We start from the raw sequence: 14,940 nt of genomic DNA, 5'->3' as shown, positions 1-14,940 counted from the left end.
AACTCAATTACCTGAATGTAAGAGTAATTGGTTACTTGGCAAAGTAATTGGTGATAATTACTTTTTTTTTTTTTTTTTTTTCCCTTTAAAAAAAAAAAAAAACCATTGGCCACACTATGTGAAGTTTTTTGTGAAGGTTTTTGGTACAATTGGCCCGAGCCTAATTCTTTACCCTAATTTACCCTTTACCCTGAATCAACTGTAAAAGTTGTTAAAATTGCTCCCATTATTGCATTAGTTCCCTTCTCCCTACTTTCGACATATGAAAGTTTAAAAACTGTTTCATCATTTAAAGATAGATTCAAGTCAAGATTTTGCCGATTTAGAAGTATTTTAGATTAAAAGTTACTTAGGTTTGCTAGGAAGGTTCTCTACAACAGAGCCGTCCTAAAAAGTCTACTGCTTTAAGATGGCGGCTGTCTACTAACTCATTTAGTGCCATGTCTGTCATTTTGCATCTAGTTATATCTATGTACAGTACATGTGATATCTACCATGTCTACCATATCTACCATAACATGCGGGTGTAGTTTGTAGGCTATCGGCTACAACATGTATTATTGGAGTTACCTAGCATCGCGTTTGCTCGGCGTCACAACTTTCTTGCCTCCTCCCTACTCCTGCTCTGCTCTGTCGTCTCGGTGAGTCCGTCTCCCTCAGACTTTTCACCAATATAGTAACGCATAGTAACGCATGCCTTTCCGTCCTCAGTAACGGTAACGGCGTTGCCAAGATGAGAAAAGTAATTAATTAGATTACCCACTACTGAAAAAAATAACACCATTATTAACAACACTGGTGAAAACCAAACAATTTTGGTCTGATTTTGAGGGTTATTTCTTTGAATATTCTAAGGCCCCTTATAATTTGAAATACTGTATGTTCTTATTATACTAACCCCAGTCATAATTCAGAATATTTAATTAGGTTAATAAATTAATTCTTTATGCCAAGTTTTTATTCACAACAGACATTTTCCAAATACCTCCAAATTTCCTTTTTCCAGTCAGAATTGGATTCTACGCTATTCTAAGATCCACAAAACTAATTTACAATTAAAATGGATACATTTTTGAACATATATTATGCTTTCCCTGAAGCCTCCGGTTAAAAGAATATATAGTATGCTAAAGTATGTGCAAAACAAAGATGAGCTGTGACTTGTCTGTCACAGGTGAGCGGTATGGAGGACCCAAGTTCAGGGAAACAAAGAAAGGGAGGCGAGGCAGGGTGTGTGGGAACAAAAAAATACTTTAATAATCAAAGTCTGAAAAAACAATGTTCAAACAAAAGCAACGGGGAACAGACAAAAAAAAAGGAGTCAAAAACTTACATTGGAATATCAACACGAGGGCTACGGCAAGACATGAACTCGACAGGATAAACATCGACAATGACGCAACATGGACACTGGGAGCTTAAATACACAGACAAGGGGTAACGAAACAATGAAGCACAGGTGGGTGATATAAGAGGCAGCGGATCGGTGGATAGACAGGGAACAGGCCACAGCAGGTGAAATAAATGGTCAATCATATGGACAAGAAACACTAGGGCAAAAATGTTACTATTTTGTTGTTGCCTCATAATCAGGGGTGCACATAAGTGGTCCGCATGCGCGCATGCGTACTGGACGTAGACAAACGCGCTTGCCCTCAACGGCTTCCATACGCTTTTGCGTACCGATGGCTGACCACTGCATTTGCGGCGGACACGAGAAAATAAGTTCTCAAAATGTCGAAGAGGTAGGCCCCACTGAGTAATTATTTCTGTGTTCCCCCACCCCAGTCAAAAGACAGACAGACGACAGAGACGTCACCGGAGCTACCGAAAAAAAAGACTTTTGCTGAAAAGTGGCTGCAGGAGGTACCATGGCTAGGAGCAAATGATGCTCGCACGGAAATGCGGTACAAAATGTGCTGTGAGAATCCCAATGTCGCTGATAAGAGCAGCGCATTTTATGTAGGGTCAAAGAATTTCAGCCATCCAAACTTTGAAAAGCACGAAAAAAACAGAGAGCATGTGGCAATTAAGCAAACTATCGATGTCAGACAGGACCCCACTCGCCCTATGGACAAGTGGCAGAATGAAGGTAATGAAGAACAGCGCCATGCACTGACAAACGTGTTTTTGCTCGCATTTTACAAAGCTAAACATGCACGTTCAATGAGGTCTTATGAGGAGGACATCCCCCTTTTACAAAGGCTTGGAGTTAATGTGGGAGCCGCATAATGCCCTTTATTTTGAATTGGTGCTTTTATGTTTATTTCTTTACATTTCACTTCAAAGTAACGGCAATTTTGTTGTTGTTAATCAAGCATTAATTGTTCATATGATTAATTAAAGTTAATTGGCTCTAAGTAAAGCTTGTCATAATTTTATCGCATCAGGCGGGTCGGCTCTCAAGCTCAATGAGGACCAAGTCACATCTCCAGGTCCTCCTCTGAGAACCTGGGCAAAAAAAATATGTGCACCCATGCTCATAATGTATGTAGAATGAAGAATACTGTAGTCATGTAAGAAGAGCATTTCGAATAGAGAATGTTGCCCCTGACACTACATGTCACGTTTTCTCATCGGTATTAAAAAAAAAAAAAAAAACAGGTCACATGTATTACAATGCTGTGTGACCGCTGTCTGGTGTCTGCAGCGGTGGGCAACAACATAGCCTGGCTACCTCGTTAGGACGCGAACAAGAGATACTACAAACGGCTGCATTTGCTCAGTAGAAATACAGCTATTACTTCACATTTCTGTCCAGTAAAGATGACAAAAATATCTCCGTGTGTTGCTAACTTTACGCTGGCTCAAAGAGACTGTCGACCGCTAAAAAAATCCACATCCAATTCAAGGAACCACTTGGAATTACAACACAACGTGACAAAACTCGGAACAAAGCCTACAGGTAGCGAGACAGCCAGCACTTCTATAGTAACCAGCTTTTACTTGCATTTTATAGTTACAGTTTGTAACCATAGGTGGAGTTTTGACTTTTGTGGGGAGGGGGCAAAACATGTTGATGACCCTGAAACAAAAGTAAAAAGTTTGGACACACCTCATCATTTTTGCGTTTTATATATTTTCACAACTATTTACATGTTAAATTCTTACTGAAACTATCAAAACTATGAATGAACATGTAGAATTATGTACTATGGCAAAAAAAAGTGAAATATGTAAAAATAGGTTTTATATTCTACATTCTTCAAAGTATTCTTTGAGGTCTGTCCAAACGTTTTGCCTGACATCTTGACACTGTTCTTGTTCAATCCTCGGTTGAAGCTCAGTTGTTGTTGGTAGCTTTTGAAAAATTTGGTTTAAAGAAATTCTGAATATCCATCTTGGCTAAGCAAAGCAAAGGACTATCACTAATGTGCTAGTCACATGATCTGTTCAAAAAATAATTCTTACCCATTATGAAATACTTTGTAGGATTCATGTTCATTTCATTCTTCTTGTTGTTTGTTTAATTGCTTTACAACTTTTATAGACAACATTTTAGCGGCTAGGCCTTTATTTTAAAGGGAAATTTCAGAATTTTTTACATGAGGCTCCATCTTCGAGTTAGCGGGGGTTTAATTAGTTGTTGGAGTTGGAGTCACTCCGGAGAGACTAAACTAGCGCTAGTCAATAGTGGTTGAAATCAACTCCATCGACTAACTGAACCCCCGCTAACTTGAAGATTAAGCTTATGTGAAAAGTTCAGTTACATCTGATGACATTTTTCTGTTGTCATTCTTATGTTGAAGCAGCAAAGGGAGAAATATTGGTAAAAAGTAACTGAAAGATTACTGTCAAAGTAACTTAGTTACTTTGATAATAAAGTAATCAGTAAAGTAACAAGATTACTTTATTGAAGCATAATCAGTAATTAAATTACTTTTTCAAGTAATCTGTGACAACACTGGGGATGGCCAATGAAGCATATTGTGAAGCTCCGAACCATTTGGCCAAATTGATTCGAAAATAGGTTCAGTTCATGAAACTTCATTACCAGTGACATCTCATGGCAAAAGCTGGAACTGCAGGGGCTCATAAGGCGTCTTTCCTATAGACCCTACTCACCAACGTCACAGAATGACGTGTCGCTGTATCCGGCCGCCATATTGTCCGTCTCTGTTTAGCCCTATTCTCAATGGTTTCAATTAGTCGTTCAGTTTATAGAGCAATTCATGGAAGCCCTGGTGCTTTCAGACGCTGTAAACTCATTGGATGCGTTGCATAAAAGGCGTTATGTGGAAAAGCTTCAGTCTATCCATTCGCCAGATCCATATTTGATGCCTAAATCGATATTTTTCGACCCGCTGTCTTCGCCCTCTCTGCCTGACATCTGCTACCCTGATATCTACAACTATCTTGTCCACACAAAATCAGCCTATTCTCACCAAAGTTTGAAAAACTTTAAGAGCAGCACTCTAAGCAACTTTACACCGTGTGACCCTTTACTTCCAATTTTCTAAAATGGTGACAATCAATTAAAAAAAAAAGTTGACTGCGATGGCCGACGCTTCAAGGATAGGTGGATATTGGACTATTTCTTCAATAAAATACGCAACAACTGTGTCTGCCTCATTTGCAAAGAGACACTCGCTGTTTTCAAAGAGTTCGATGTGACGCGATATTACCAAACAAGACACGCTAACATGTACAACATTACAGGGAAGATACGCAGCGAGAAATTAAAGCAATTTGAAGCTAGTTTAATTTCACAGCAGCAGTATTTCGCAAGAGCCCGAGTGTCGAAAGAGAATGCCACAAAGACGAGATTGTTGAAATTATGAATTTAAAAAAATAATAAAGCAAATGTGACACACAGCAGGGCTTGCTAAAATTTGTTTAAATATATTGTTCTATGTAAATCAGCCAAGGTAGCCCCCCGCATTTTTACCACACCAAATCTGGCCCCCTTTGCATAAGGTTTGGACACACCTGTTTAACTGATGATCCTTAGATGAGACCAGCTTCTTTCACTTGGTACCAGCTAAATATTATTCAAAAAATAATGATGGTGGAAGAAATAAGCATCTTGAATTTGAAACTGTATGTTGTCGGCGATTAGCCTCGCAATGATCTTAGTTGTGGTTGTCAGCCCAAAACCCTCTAAATATATATTAAATGCATTTTACCAGATATAAAATGACTACTACATAATCTGTGGTGATCGTTTGATGCCCAGTTTTCTCGTCGAATTGCAGCAGTCCATCTCGCTCTCCTCTGCGGGTTTCTCGGAATACGGTAGAACTTCAAGTCTCTCCGTCTATCTTCTCTGTTACTGCAACCAACCGCCACACACGCCTTCACCATTTTGAGTATTAATGTTAACGAGCAGAAAAACACGCCATAATAGGAGGAATTTACGTAGCGGTAATGCATAAACACGACGAGTGGACGGACAATATGGCGCGGGGGCGTGGTTGTGACGTCATGTGAGTGGGGTCTATATGCACACAGAAAACCTGATTTTGATGTCACATTTCGTCATCCTCTTACAATAATCGCCAGTCACTTTATTGTTTTTTATTCCCCAAAATTTTTTTTTGTACAAAACATGAAATACTGTACCAAATTCTCATTACTCTATATTGATTATTAATTCCATTTCAGGGGCAGAATTGAGTAATCCATTTGACTAAGGATGTAGCCAATTTTAGCAGAGGTGTCCAGCACACTGAGGAAATGTTCAAGGGGAAACAAAGGAAATTTTTGTCCAAATTTGGTTTAGGACAATATTTTAAGAGGGTGAGTATTTACAAATAAAGACTTCTGAATGTGTTTTGTGTCACTTATGTGAGCGATGTGGGGGGCAAAATGCAGTGTGCTTGTGTAACTATGGTCATTATGTGGGATAGGGAATATTATTGAGGTACATTATTATCTGCACAATTTTTGGATTGGGTCGACTTCTTTTTTTGCTTACAACTTCTCCACATTTAGAAAATACTAGCTTACAAGGAACAGATGATGCTGATGTGCACAAAAATGTTTTGCCAAATGGAATAAATGAGGGTACACATTCTGATGGTTCTGCTAGTAAATTAATGGGTTTTCAGCCCTTCCCAGTGGTGGATCAGTATAGTATCGCTACACCTCCTTTTTTGCATCTTCTGATGCATTCCTTGACCTCCTGGTATCAGACGTATCTCTGTCCAGTGTATCAATACTGAGCTTTAATTTGTTAGCAATGTAACTTTAAAATTACATTACTTATGTTACGTGTTAATAGACAGCGCACGTACATTATCAGAAGCGATCAGATGATAGTGTTCCCACATTTCGGAACGACCTCTCTTCTTAGCTAGCTCGTTAATGTTCAAACAAAATAGATTTCTCAGCAAGTCAACTGCAAAAACGGACACGAACCACGACAACACCGACCCGCAAATTTAACATTTGTTAGCACCATTATGAAATAATCAGATGCTATGATTCAGATCGCCTCAGCCAGTCACTCAGAATTGAGACAGCCAGTGTCTGTAACCATCTGATTGGAATATTCTATTCAAGAAATGAAACAGTTCCTGTTTCATACGTCATATGTCACGTGATTTGAAGCAAGCTCCAGAGCAGTGGTTCAATATAAATATACGTCTTAGGTTCGGAGCACGTTTTGAAGATTCAGTTTCAAGCTGCCATCACTAGACTCCATACAAAATTTCTTTAATTCTACTGTACTGTACTGTACTGTACTTCACCACTTGCCATTCTTAGCATTGTTGCTGAATTGTTATTTACTTTCTACTTAATCATTACTGTGCCAAGCCAAAGCTTGAGCAAAAAAGTAGATGCATTCAAGTAAAAAAAAATTTAACTGCTGCCTATCACTGCATTACTGTCTTTTATTATTGACTTCTCTCACAATGAAAATAATTTTGGAGTGCTCCTGCATCTGTGTCAAGCAAGTGTTCAATTATGTATGATTGCTTGGCGTGAGTAGAGCCTAATGTGGCTTCATGTCCAAAAACAGTGACCAATCTCTACTCTTGCCCATCTCCATCTATGAAAATATTATATTTTGGATTTTATGGTTTACATTCAGTCTATCGCCATCAGTCAAATTGCAGCCAAAGAGTTACATTAAAAAAAGATAAGTAAACAAGACATTCCAGTTATCCCGTTAAAGTTATGGTAAAATAATGGCATCTGAGATTGCCAGAATCTTACCATTAAAGAAAATCCTGTGGTGAAAATTTAACTGTAATGTTTTATACTGTAACAGACATGTATACAGTGATGACATAAGTCTGAATTTTATCTCGGCAGTCAAACGTGCTAACAACTGAGCCACTGCAAACCAGCTTGGGGAAGTACTATGAATGATGGTCAGGAAAGCATGACTCTTTGATGGCTTAAATGCATGTACTGGCTGCTGAAGCTACAGTATGTAGCTATGACTGTGCTTTTGGCTCAGTAATAAGAACACCTGACTGCCACAGTGACAGTGCGGGTTCAAACTCCAGAAAAGAAAAAGAGCAATGTGATGTGACCACCATCAGACCGGTTATTGTACTTTTACAGACAAGACTGAAAAAGCAGTTTCTGCTCTTGCACTCCTCTTTAAAAGAAACTGCTGTATTTTAAGCCAAAAGAACTTGTGTTTGATAGAATAATATGTCTATATGCTGCCATAGCAGATTCATGACGCATTAAGCCCCCGAACTATTTTTAATTTTTCCGTTTTACCCTGGAGACCCCCGTTTACAGACGTCGCGCAACCACTTTTGTTTCAACCCAGCCATAAAATGAAGGTAATTTATTATATTTATTATTCAAAATGTCTGTCTTTTTTTAGCTTAGAATCATTAATTGATGTCTCATATTTCGTAAAAAAAAAAAAAAAAAAAAAAACGACTTCAAAAAATTATTCCCTCACATATTTTAAACTTTTAAACAAATTATGTCACAATGAAAAAAATGGTGTCTGTAAAAAGGTCACGGATATCTACCTCATAACTATCACTTAATTGTATATTTTTTGTTACTGTCGCATTTTCTCTGATATGTTAGATGATAAATAATTGATCTAAACCAGGGTTCACTAAATCCGGACCTCGGAGCCACTTTTCCTGTCGTGTTTTCCATGTCTCCCTCCTCCAACACACCTGAATCAAATAATCAGGATCATTACCAGACTTCTGGAGAGGTTGCTGATGACATAATCATTTGATTGAGGTGTGTTGGGGGAGAGAGACGTGGAAAACATGACAGGATAGATGGCATTGAGGTCCAGATTTGGTGAACCCTGATCTAAACAAAGAAAAAAAAAAAAAAAAAAAACGTTTAAAAGGGTAAAGAAAATCTCGACCACTCCTTGATGTCTGCGATTTCTGCATCGCGACCCTTGTTATATTACCATGTTTCAGCCATAAAATCTCCCAAAAATCCAGCTGTGGCCATTCACAATTGTGTCTTGACACTCAGTGATACTGTACATGCTAAATGGAGTTTTTGGATCAAAACAAGGCAAGTATGCGATAATATCTCGTTAAAGTCATGGCATGTGTAATTCTGCTCTTGCGTGCTCTCACCTCCAGATAGGGTTTTGCTGTTTAAAAAACTTTTTTTTTTTTTTTTTTTTAAATGCCCTCCTGTTCAAATTTTTTTCTTCCAACAGAAAATTGAGATTTTAAGCTTTCCAATGATGTATCACAAATGCATATCGGACAATTTTGAAAGTTGGCTAAATTGGGGGTCTCAGAGCAGAACTTCAAGTCACCTGAGTGTTTTCCGCTATAGACCCTATCCACCGACGTCACAAAATCACGTGATCGCTGTTTTTGTTCCGCCCCCTTGTCCGTCATTTTGTGTCTGTATTATCAATGGTCTCAATTGATCGAGCAATTTATAATGCATTTCATGGAAGACCTGGTGCTTTCGGATGCCGTAAACTCACTGGATGCGTTGCATAAAAGGCGTTATGTGGAAAAGCTTCAGTTTATCCATTCGCCAGATCCATATTTGATGCCTAAATCGATGTTTTTCGACCTGCTGTCTTCGCCGTATTTGCCTGACATCTGCTAGCTACCCTGATATGTACAACTATCTTGTCCACACAAAATCAGCCTATTCTCACGAAAGTTTGAAAAACTTTAAGAGCTTGGAGGCTTATAAATACTTCGTTGCTGGTTGGGTGAAACAGGTCCTCGTCCACGAAAATTCGGCAGGAATCTATCTTGTGCTTGGAAAGGTGAGTTACGAAATTTTCAATTCAAAATCTTTTGTTCTTGCTAACATCCACTGTCAAGTCTAATGTATTTCATGTCATTTGTCAATGGAGCTAGGGCTTTTAATGTTTATATGGTTTAGCGATAGCACTCTCACTACATACATACGTGTATGTTGTCGGCGATTAGCCTAGCAATGATCTTAATTGTGGTTGTCAACCCAAAACCCTCTAAATATATATTAAATGCATCATACCAGATATAAAATGACGACTACATAATCTGTGGTAATCGTTTGGAGCCCAGTTTTCTCGTCGAATTGCAGCAGCCCATCTCGCTCTCTCCTCTCCGGGTCTCTCGGAATCCGGTAGAACTTCTGTGGCCTATACTACGAAGCCGGTTTTCTGGCTTAGCAGGGTAACTTCGAGAGTAACTTCATCACGTGCGACCTAAATTCGCAGCTAAGCGAGACTACGAAAGGTGGATATGTTGGAACCGAGAAGTGTTGCCATGGCAACACACGCCACACGCCAAACCTGGTCGTCTCAGAGTTAGATCTTGCTTAACCCCAGAATTCTAATTAACCACGCTATATTTAAACAGCACTCCTCCGCGGACGTGTCCTCCTGACAATGACAGCGTACCTGGACGACCCAAATGACATTGGCGCGCGGATTGTGAGGGGCTCTCTTCGGCGGGCATGGGTTTTTGGAGACCGCCAGAATCCGCTGGCGTACCCGGAAGATGTTCTCCATGAAAGATACAGATTTTCAGCTTAGGGAATTCTTTACCTGTGACAAATGATCGAGGCGGACATCACTAATGTAACCCGCCGAGTCAGGCCCTCACAACCGCGCAGCTTGTGTGCCTGTCCGTGCGCTCTTTTGCTAGGGACAATATATGTATTCCATCTGTGATGCTGAATACCTGCGTAAGAACACTGTATGCCGTGCGATTCGGAGTGGGGTATGGAAACGCTTCAAATTGATTGTTAAAATCGCTGAATGTAAACGAATGCGGAGCATTGCTCTCATACAAGAAATATATTTAACGAACTTTCCAGCTTATTATTTCGTTGTGTAAATGCAGTTATAATAATCATAGAAAAATGTAGACTATTTAAACATTGAGAAAACTTTTTTTTTGTTGCGTTTTTTTCTGCCAACTCGAAGAGATTAAATTGTCAAATCCACTGATAGGACAGACGCACAAATATAAAAGACATAAATGTTTATTGAATATGCATCTTAAAGTCTTGTTTAACTGAAAATTTGTTATAAAAGACGGGCTTTAATTTACGCAACAACGCAGGGCATCCCGCATTTCCTTCTTCTCCTTGAGTCCTCACAAATATAACATTTTTTTTTTTTTTTTTTGGTCGGGCTTGGGCCTGCAAATCAAGTTGATTGATCGGACTCGGGTCGGGCTGGATTTTTTAGCCCCAAACTAAAAAATAGAACATACGTATTCATACAGTCAAGGGGACTAAACATACAATCATCCTGCTTCATGTGGTGATGCGCGATAAATTATTTCTTACTGTTAACGTACCAAATCTTCTTTTATTGTCCTAACAGCAGGCTTTATTTCTTTTGATGGACATAAGTAAACTGGCATATTGACGCATTCACAAATCACACGATCTGTAAATTCGCTGTCAATAGACCCGTCGAACTCTACTCGCCGAATCGGTGTTGGATTTCGCGGTGAGGGTGGATTTTAATCATGGCGCATTCCTCCTCCGTGAAGTAAGGTGCCCGTGCCATCGTCACAAGTAGTGTTTGACTCTGGTCTCCGCCCCCTTTTATGTGAACGCGAAGTAACTCTGACTGGGTTGACACAGGTTCGACTAATCAACCTCATAATCAGCGTCGTAGCACCGATTGACCACAAACTAGACAACCAGGTTTTGTCAACTCCGGTTACCCGCTAGTAAACTGGATTACTTCTGGGGAGGTTGAACTCCGTTCGTAGTATAGGCCACAAGTCTCTCCGTCTATCTTCTCTGTTATTGCAACCGACCGCCACACACGCCTTCACCATTTTGATTATTAGTGTTAACGAGCAGAAAAACACGCCGTAAATAGGAGGAATGTATGTAGCCGTAACAGGTAAACACGATGTGTTGACGGACAATTGGGCGGCACCAGTCAGGAGGGCGGATTTGTGACGTCACGTGGGTAGGGTCTCTCTCTCTCTCTCTCTCTCTCTCTCTCTCTCTCTCTCTATATATATATATATATACACACACATATACATATATACATATATATGTATATATGTATATATATACACACACACATATATATGTATATATATATATATACATATATATGGGTGTGTGTGTATATATATACATATATACATATACACATGCACACACAAAATAAAACTATCATTGATTCATATATATATATATATATATATATACATATATATATACATATATATATATATATATATATATATATATATATATATATATATATATATATATATATATATATATATATATATATATATATGTATATATACATATACACATACACACACAAAATAAAACTATCATTGATTCATTTTCCATACCGCTTATCCTAAGGAGGGTCGTGCAAGTGCTGGAGCCTAAAAATGCAACTAACTATGGTTATACCGTGAACCAATATGGATTCCCAGGTAGAAAGGAGAGAGGAAGGCGGGAGCAGGAGAACACTTAGAGGCGTCTGTGGAGCGGCCCCTAGCCCGGAGCCAGCCACCCTACCCCAAAAACCGACAGCCCAGACGAAGAATTGTTTTCCAGTCAGTAGCAAGGCACATAGAGACAAACAAAGTTTCACACTTACAAACACACTTGTGGAGATTTCAAAGATCAGCCTGCATGCATGTTTTTGGGATGTGGAAGAAAGCCCATTGAGGCATGGGGAGAACATGCTGAATAATAGGAATAGTTACCTTTCTCGCACACACCATGTAACTGTTTGCATTACTCTAACACACGTAATATGATCAGTCAGGGAATAGTATCATTTCTCATATTTACTGTAGGACTGTTTGTATTACTCTAACACATCTAATATAAAATAAATAGCACTTACACCATAGTTTAATGAAAAGAAGCAGACTAGAGCGCATAAAAGATTCACAATGCCAGCTTATCACAGAAGCCCAACGCGTCATGAGCAAGAATGATGCACCAACTCTTGCAATCAGTTCTCCCGGGCACTCCAGGAAAAAGAGCAGAGCGCTCTGTCCTACAACAAGTAACATCGGAGAACACCCTCGCCCAACCAGGATAACAAGTTGACAGCGCAGGTGCCTTGGACGTCAAGACCTGCGTCGGTCGCCGATTTTGGAACATGGAGTCAGTACAAAGGGTTAACACCGGAGTGAACGCGTGGAATTTTTGCCCTTCCGGCTGCCTTGCGAGAGTGGTGCCAGCGGAACACCCATTTCGTTTGGCTGTCGCTGTTTCCGTGGCATGGCGGGGGGGGGGGGGGGGGGGGGGGCGAATTCCTTCAATGCAAAGACGACACAGGAAGGCTGGCGTGAACCTTTGATATCAGCAGTTTGAGGCAGATCTGCTAACCACTTATCATTGTGCTGCAATATCTGTCATTGTGTTATATAATGTTATGAAATATAATAACAATTAGTTCTTTTGCAGTAATTTGATGTTAATTTTAAATTTTCGGGTATTTTAATTGTATTCTGGCAAATTGCCAGTTTTTTGCCGTAAATGTTTTTAAAATTAATTCATACTTTTTTTTTTTACAGCGTAGATAGTTTGTCAGTGACCCCCAAGCTATTGCTTTTTTTTTTGTTTTGCTAATAATTTATCACATTATAGAACTTTTTTTTTTTCTGTCGTGGCAGTAAGCAGGGCCTCCTATCTCCGCGAGTCATCTAAACCGTGTGAAAACTTTGCGCGTCGTGCCTTTTATTGCGAAGGTTAAGAACCGGATACGAAGTAACGGTCGCTAGCGCTCGCTCCTTACAGGTTGCTTTAAAGCGCCTGGATGCACCTTTTCCTTCGCTTGTCTGGAGAGCAGCGGCTGAGGGCGCCCACGAGCTCCCTTTCGGGCCACATTATCGCAAGAGCTCTCGCAACGTGAGGACGAGGAACTGGAAGCCGCGCCAGAAGCAGAGATTTCTTGGCGCTTATGGATTATTGAGAAGTGGAGGCCGAAAGACGGATGAAATATTCATGAGGACTTTTGCGGGGGAATGGAGCGAAGATTGGGACAGTGCAGAGATTCCCTGCAGTGATTCCTGAGGAGGAAGCCCAGCGCGCTTCCTTGCCGCTGGAGGATTCTTGTGTGGCGTGTGCGTGCGTGCGTGCGCCTTTGGAGAGCAGCCCCGCTGCAGCAGTTGTTGGCCGCTGTACTGATAGGAAGATGCCAGCGACTTGCTGACGGACACCCGGGATCCGCAACCCGACCGCCCGCCCACCTTCCTACCCCCACCTCCCGGACGGACGCAGTGAGCCCCGCCATCCCCTCCGTCACTAATATGCCATGTTTTTTTGTGCAGAAGCCGACAGCTGCCGGGTACCACCGACTTCCCTCTAGCGCCGCCGCATGCTTGTCAGCTGCCGCTGCCGCCACTGCCGCTCCTCTACCCGCGCCGCGCGGCACACGACGACGCCATTTGAAGAGGAGCGCTCGGGGGCTCTTGACGCCGCGGCTGGAGCGCGGCAGCGACCGCTCCACCTCCTCCTCCACCTTCTCCGCTGCTGAGCACCACCGGCCCGAGGCTGAGCTAGTTCTCTTGCAACCGCACGGGGAATACGCGGAAGCGGGCGAGAAACCGGGCGACGGCCCGGGCTTGCTTCTTCTCTTCATTTCTATGGTGCGGATTGGAGGAGCCAAGCGCAGCAGAACTGAGCCCAACAGCTGGCCCTTTCCGCTGGCATGCAAACAGGGGGGCGGGCCGGCCCCCATGCGGTGGCAGAAATTTAGGCTGCCGCATCCGGTGCGCCTCTCGTCTCCCACCTCCTGTTCGCCTTCCTACTCCTACTCCTCCCCCTTCTCGGCCAAATCCATGCGGTTTATTTGGAGCAACATTTTCAGCAAAGGATCGCATATGCTGCAGTGTCTTTGTGGCAGGAGCCTCAAGAAAACCAAGAACCCAACTGGTGAGTTTGACTGCGTGCGCGTGGAGCTTTTTAGAAACACTTTGCATCGCTTGCGAGACTATTCTACCGGTTGCTGCTGTTTTCTCTGCAGTTGTGCAGCAAGTGCAAAGGAGGGAGGACGGCGTGTGTGGGGGTGGGGTGGGGTAGGCTGGTTGATAACCTAATACAGTGGCAGCTGGGTGCTCAAAAAGTGCGTATACCAGTGATGCTGCAGAAAAGGAACTCGGTCGTCTAAAGCTTCACTAAGCTGCCTCGGGAAGAGGCACATTGCTTTATTGTGTTTGTTTGTCCTTGTGTCTGAGTGTGCCACCACAAACATCTCCCCGCCCCCGAGAGACACATGCACGGCGCCCATGCAGCGTGATGCTGCACTCAGAGCTCGTCAGGCTGCTGACTTTACGGATTGGTGGCAACTTTTTCACTTGCCTTACTTTGATTTCATATTTAGCTTAGACTGATGAGCTTCATACTTAAGCCTGGGTCAGGTGCAGCAGTGAGTTTCTTAAACTATATTCAACCCAAATTTAATGAGATTATTTGCTGATCTCTTGGACAGCACTACGTATGTTAGTTTTTTCACTACCTGCCATATGTGCTGAGATAGTAAAATCTGTATTAAAACCACCCATTAACAGCAATAGGCATAAA

The 14,940-nt window shown here is 41.4% G+C and overlaps 1 protein-coding gene across 1 annotated transcript in view; it reads left to right on the top strand.

Moving 5' to 3' along the window:
- The first annotated feature begins 13,186 nt into the window (after positions 1–13,186).
- The window catches only part of LOC130909467 (fibroblast growth factor 14-like), a 66,055-nt gene continuing 64,301 nt past the window's right edge, over positions 13,187–14,940 (top strand). The window contains exon 1 of the mRNA XM_057825996.1: positions 13,187–14,292. Coding sequence (XP_057681979.1) covers positions 13,668–14,292 — 625 coding nt within the window. The 5' untranslated portion in view covers positions 13,187–13,667. The remainder of the gene's footprint in view (positions 14,293–14,940) is intronic.

Source organism: Corythoichthys intestinalis, chromosome 2, assembly GCF_030265065.1.
Source record: "Corythoichthys intestinalis isolate RoL2023-P3 chromosome 2, ASM3026506v1, whole genome shotgun sequence".
Lineage (NCBI taxonomy): Eukaryota > Metazoa > Chordata > Actinopteri > Syngnathiformes > Syngnathidae > Corythoichthys > Corythoichthys intestinalis.
Note: the sequence above shows the minus strand (reverse complement) of the source record. Positions and strands in the feature narration are given on the sequence as shown.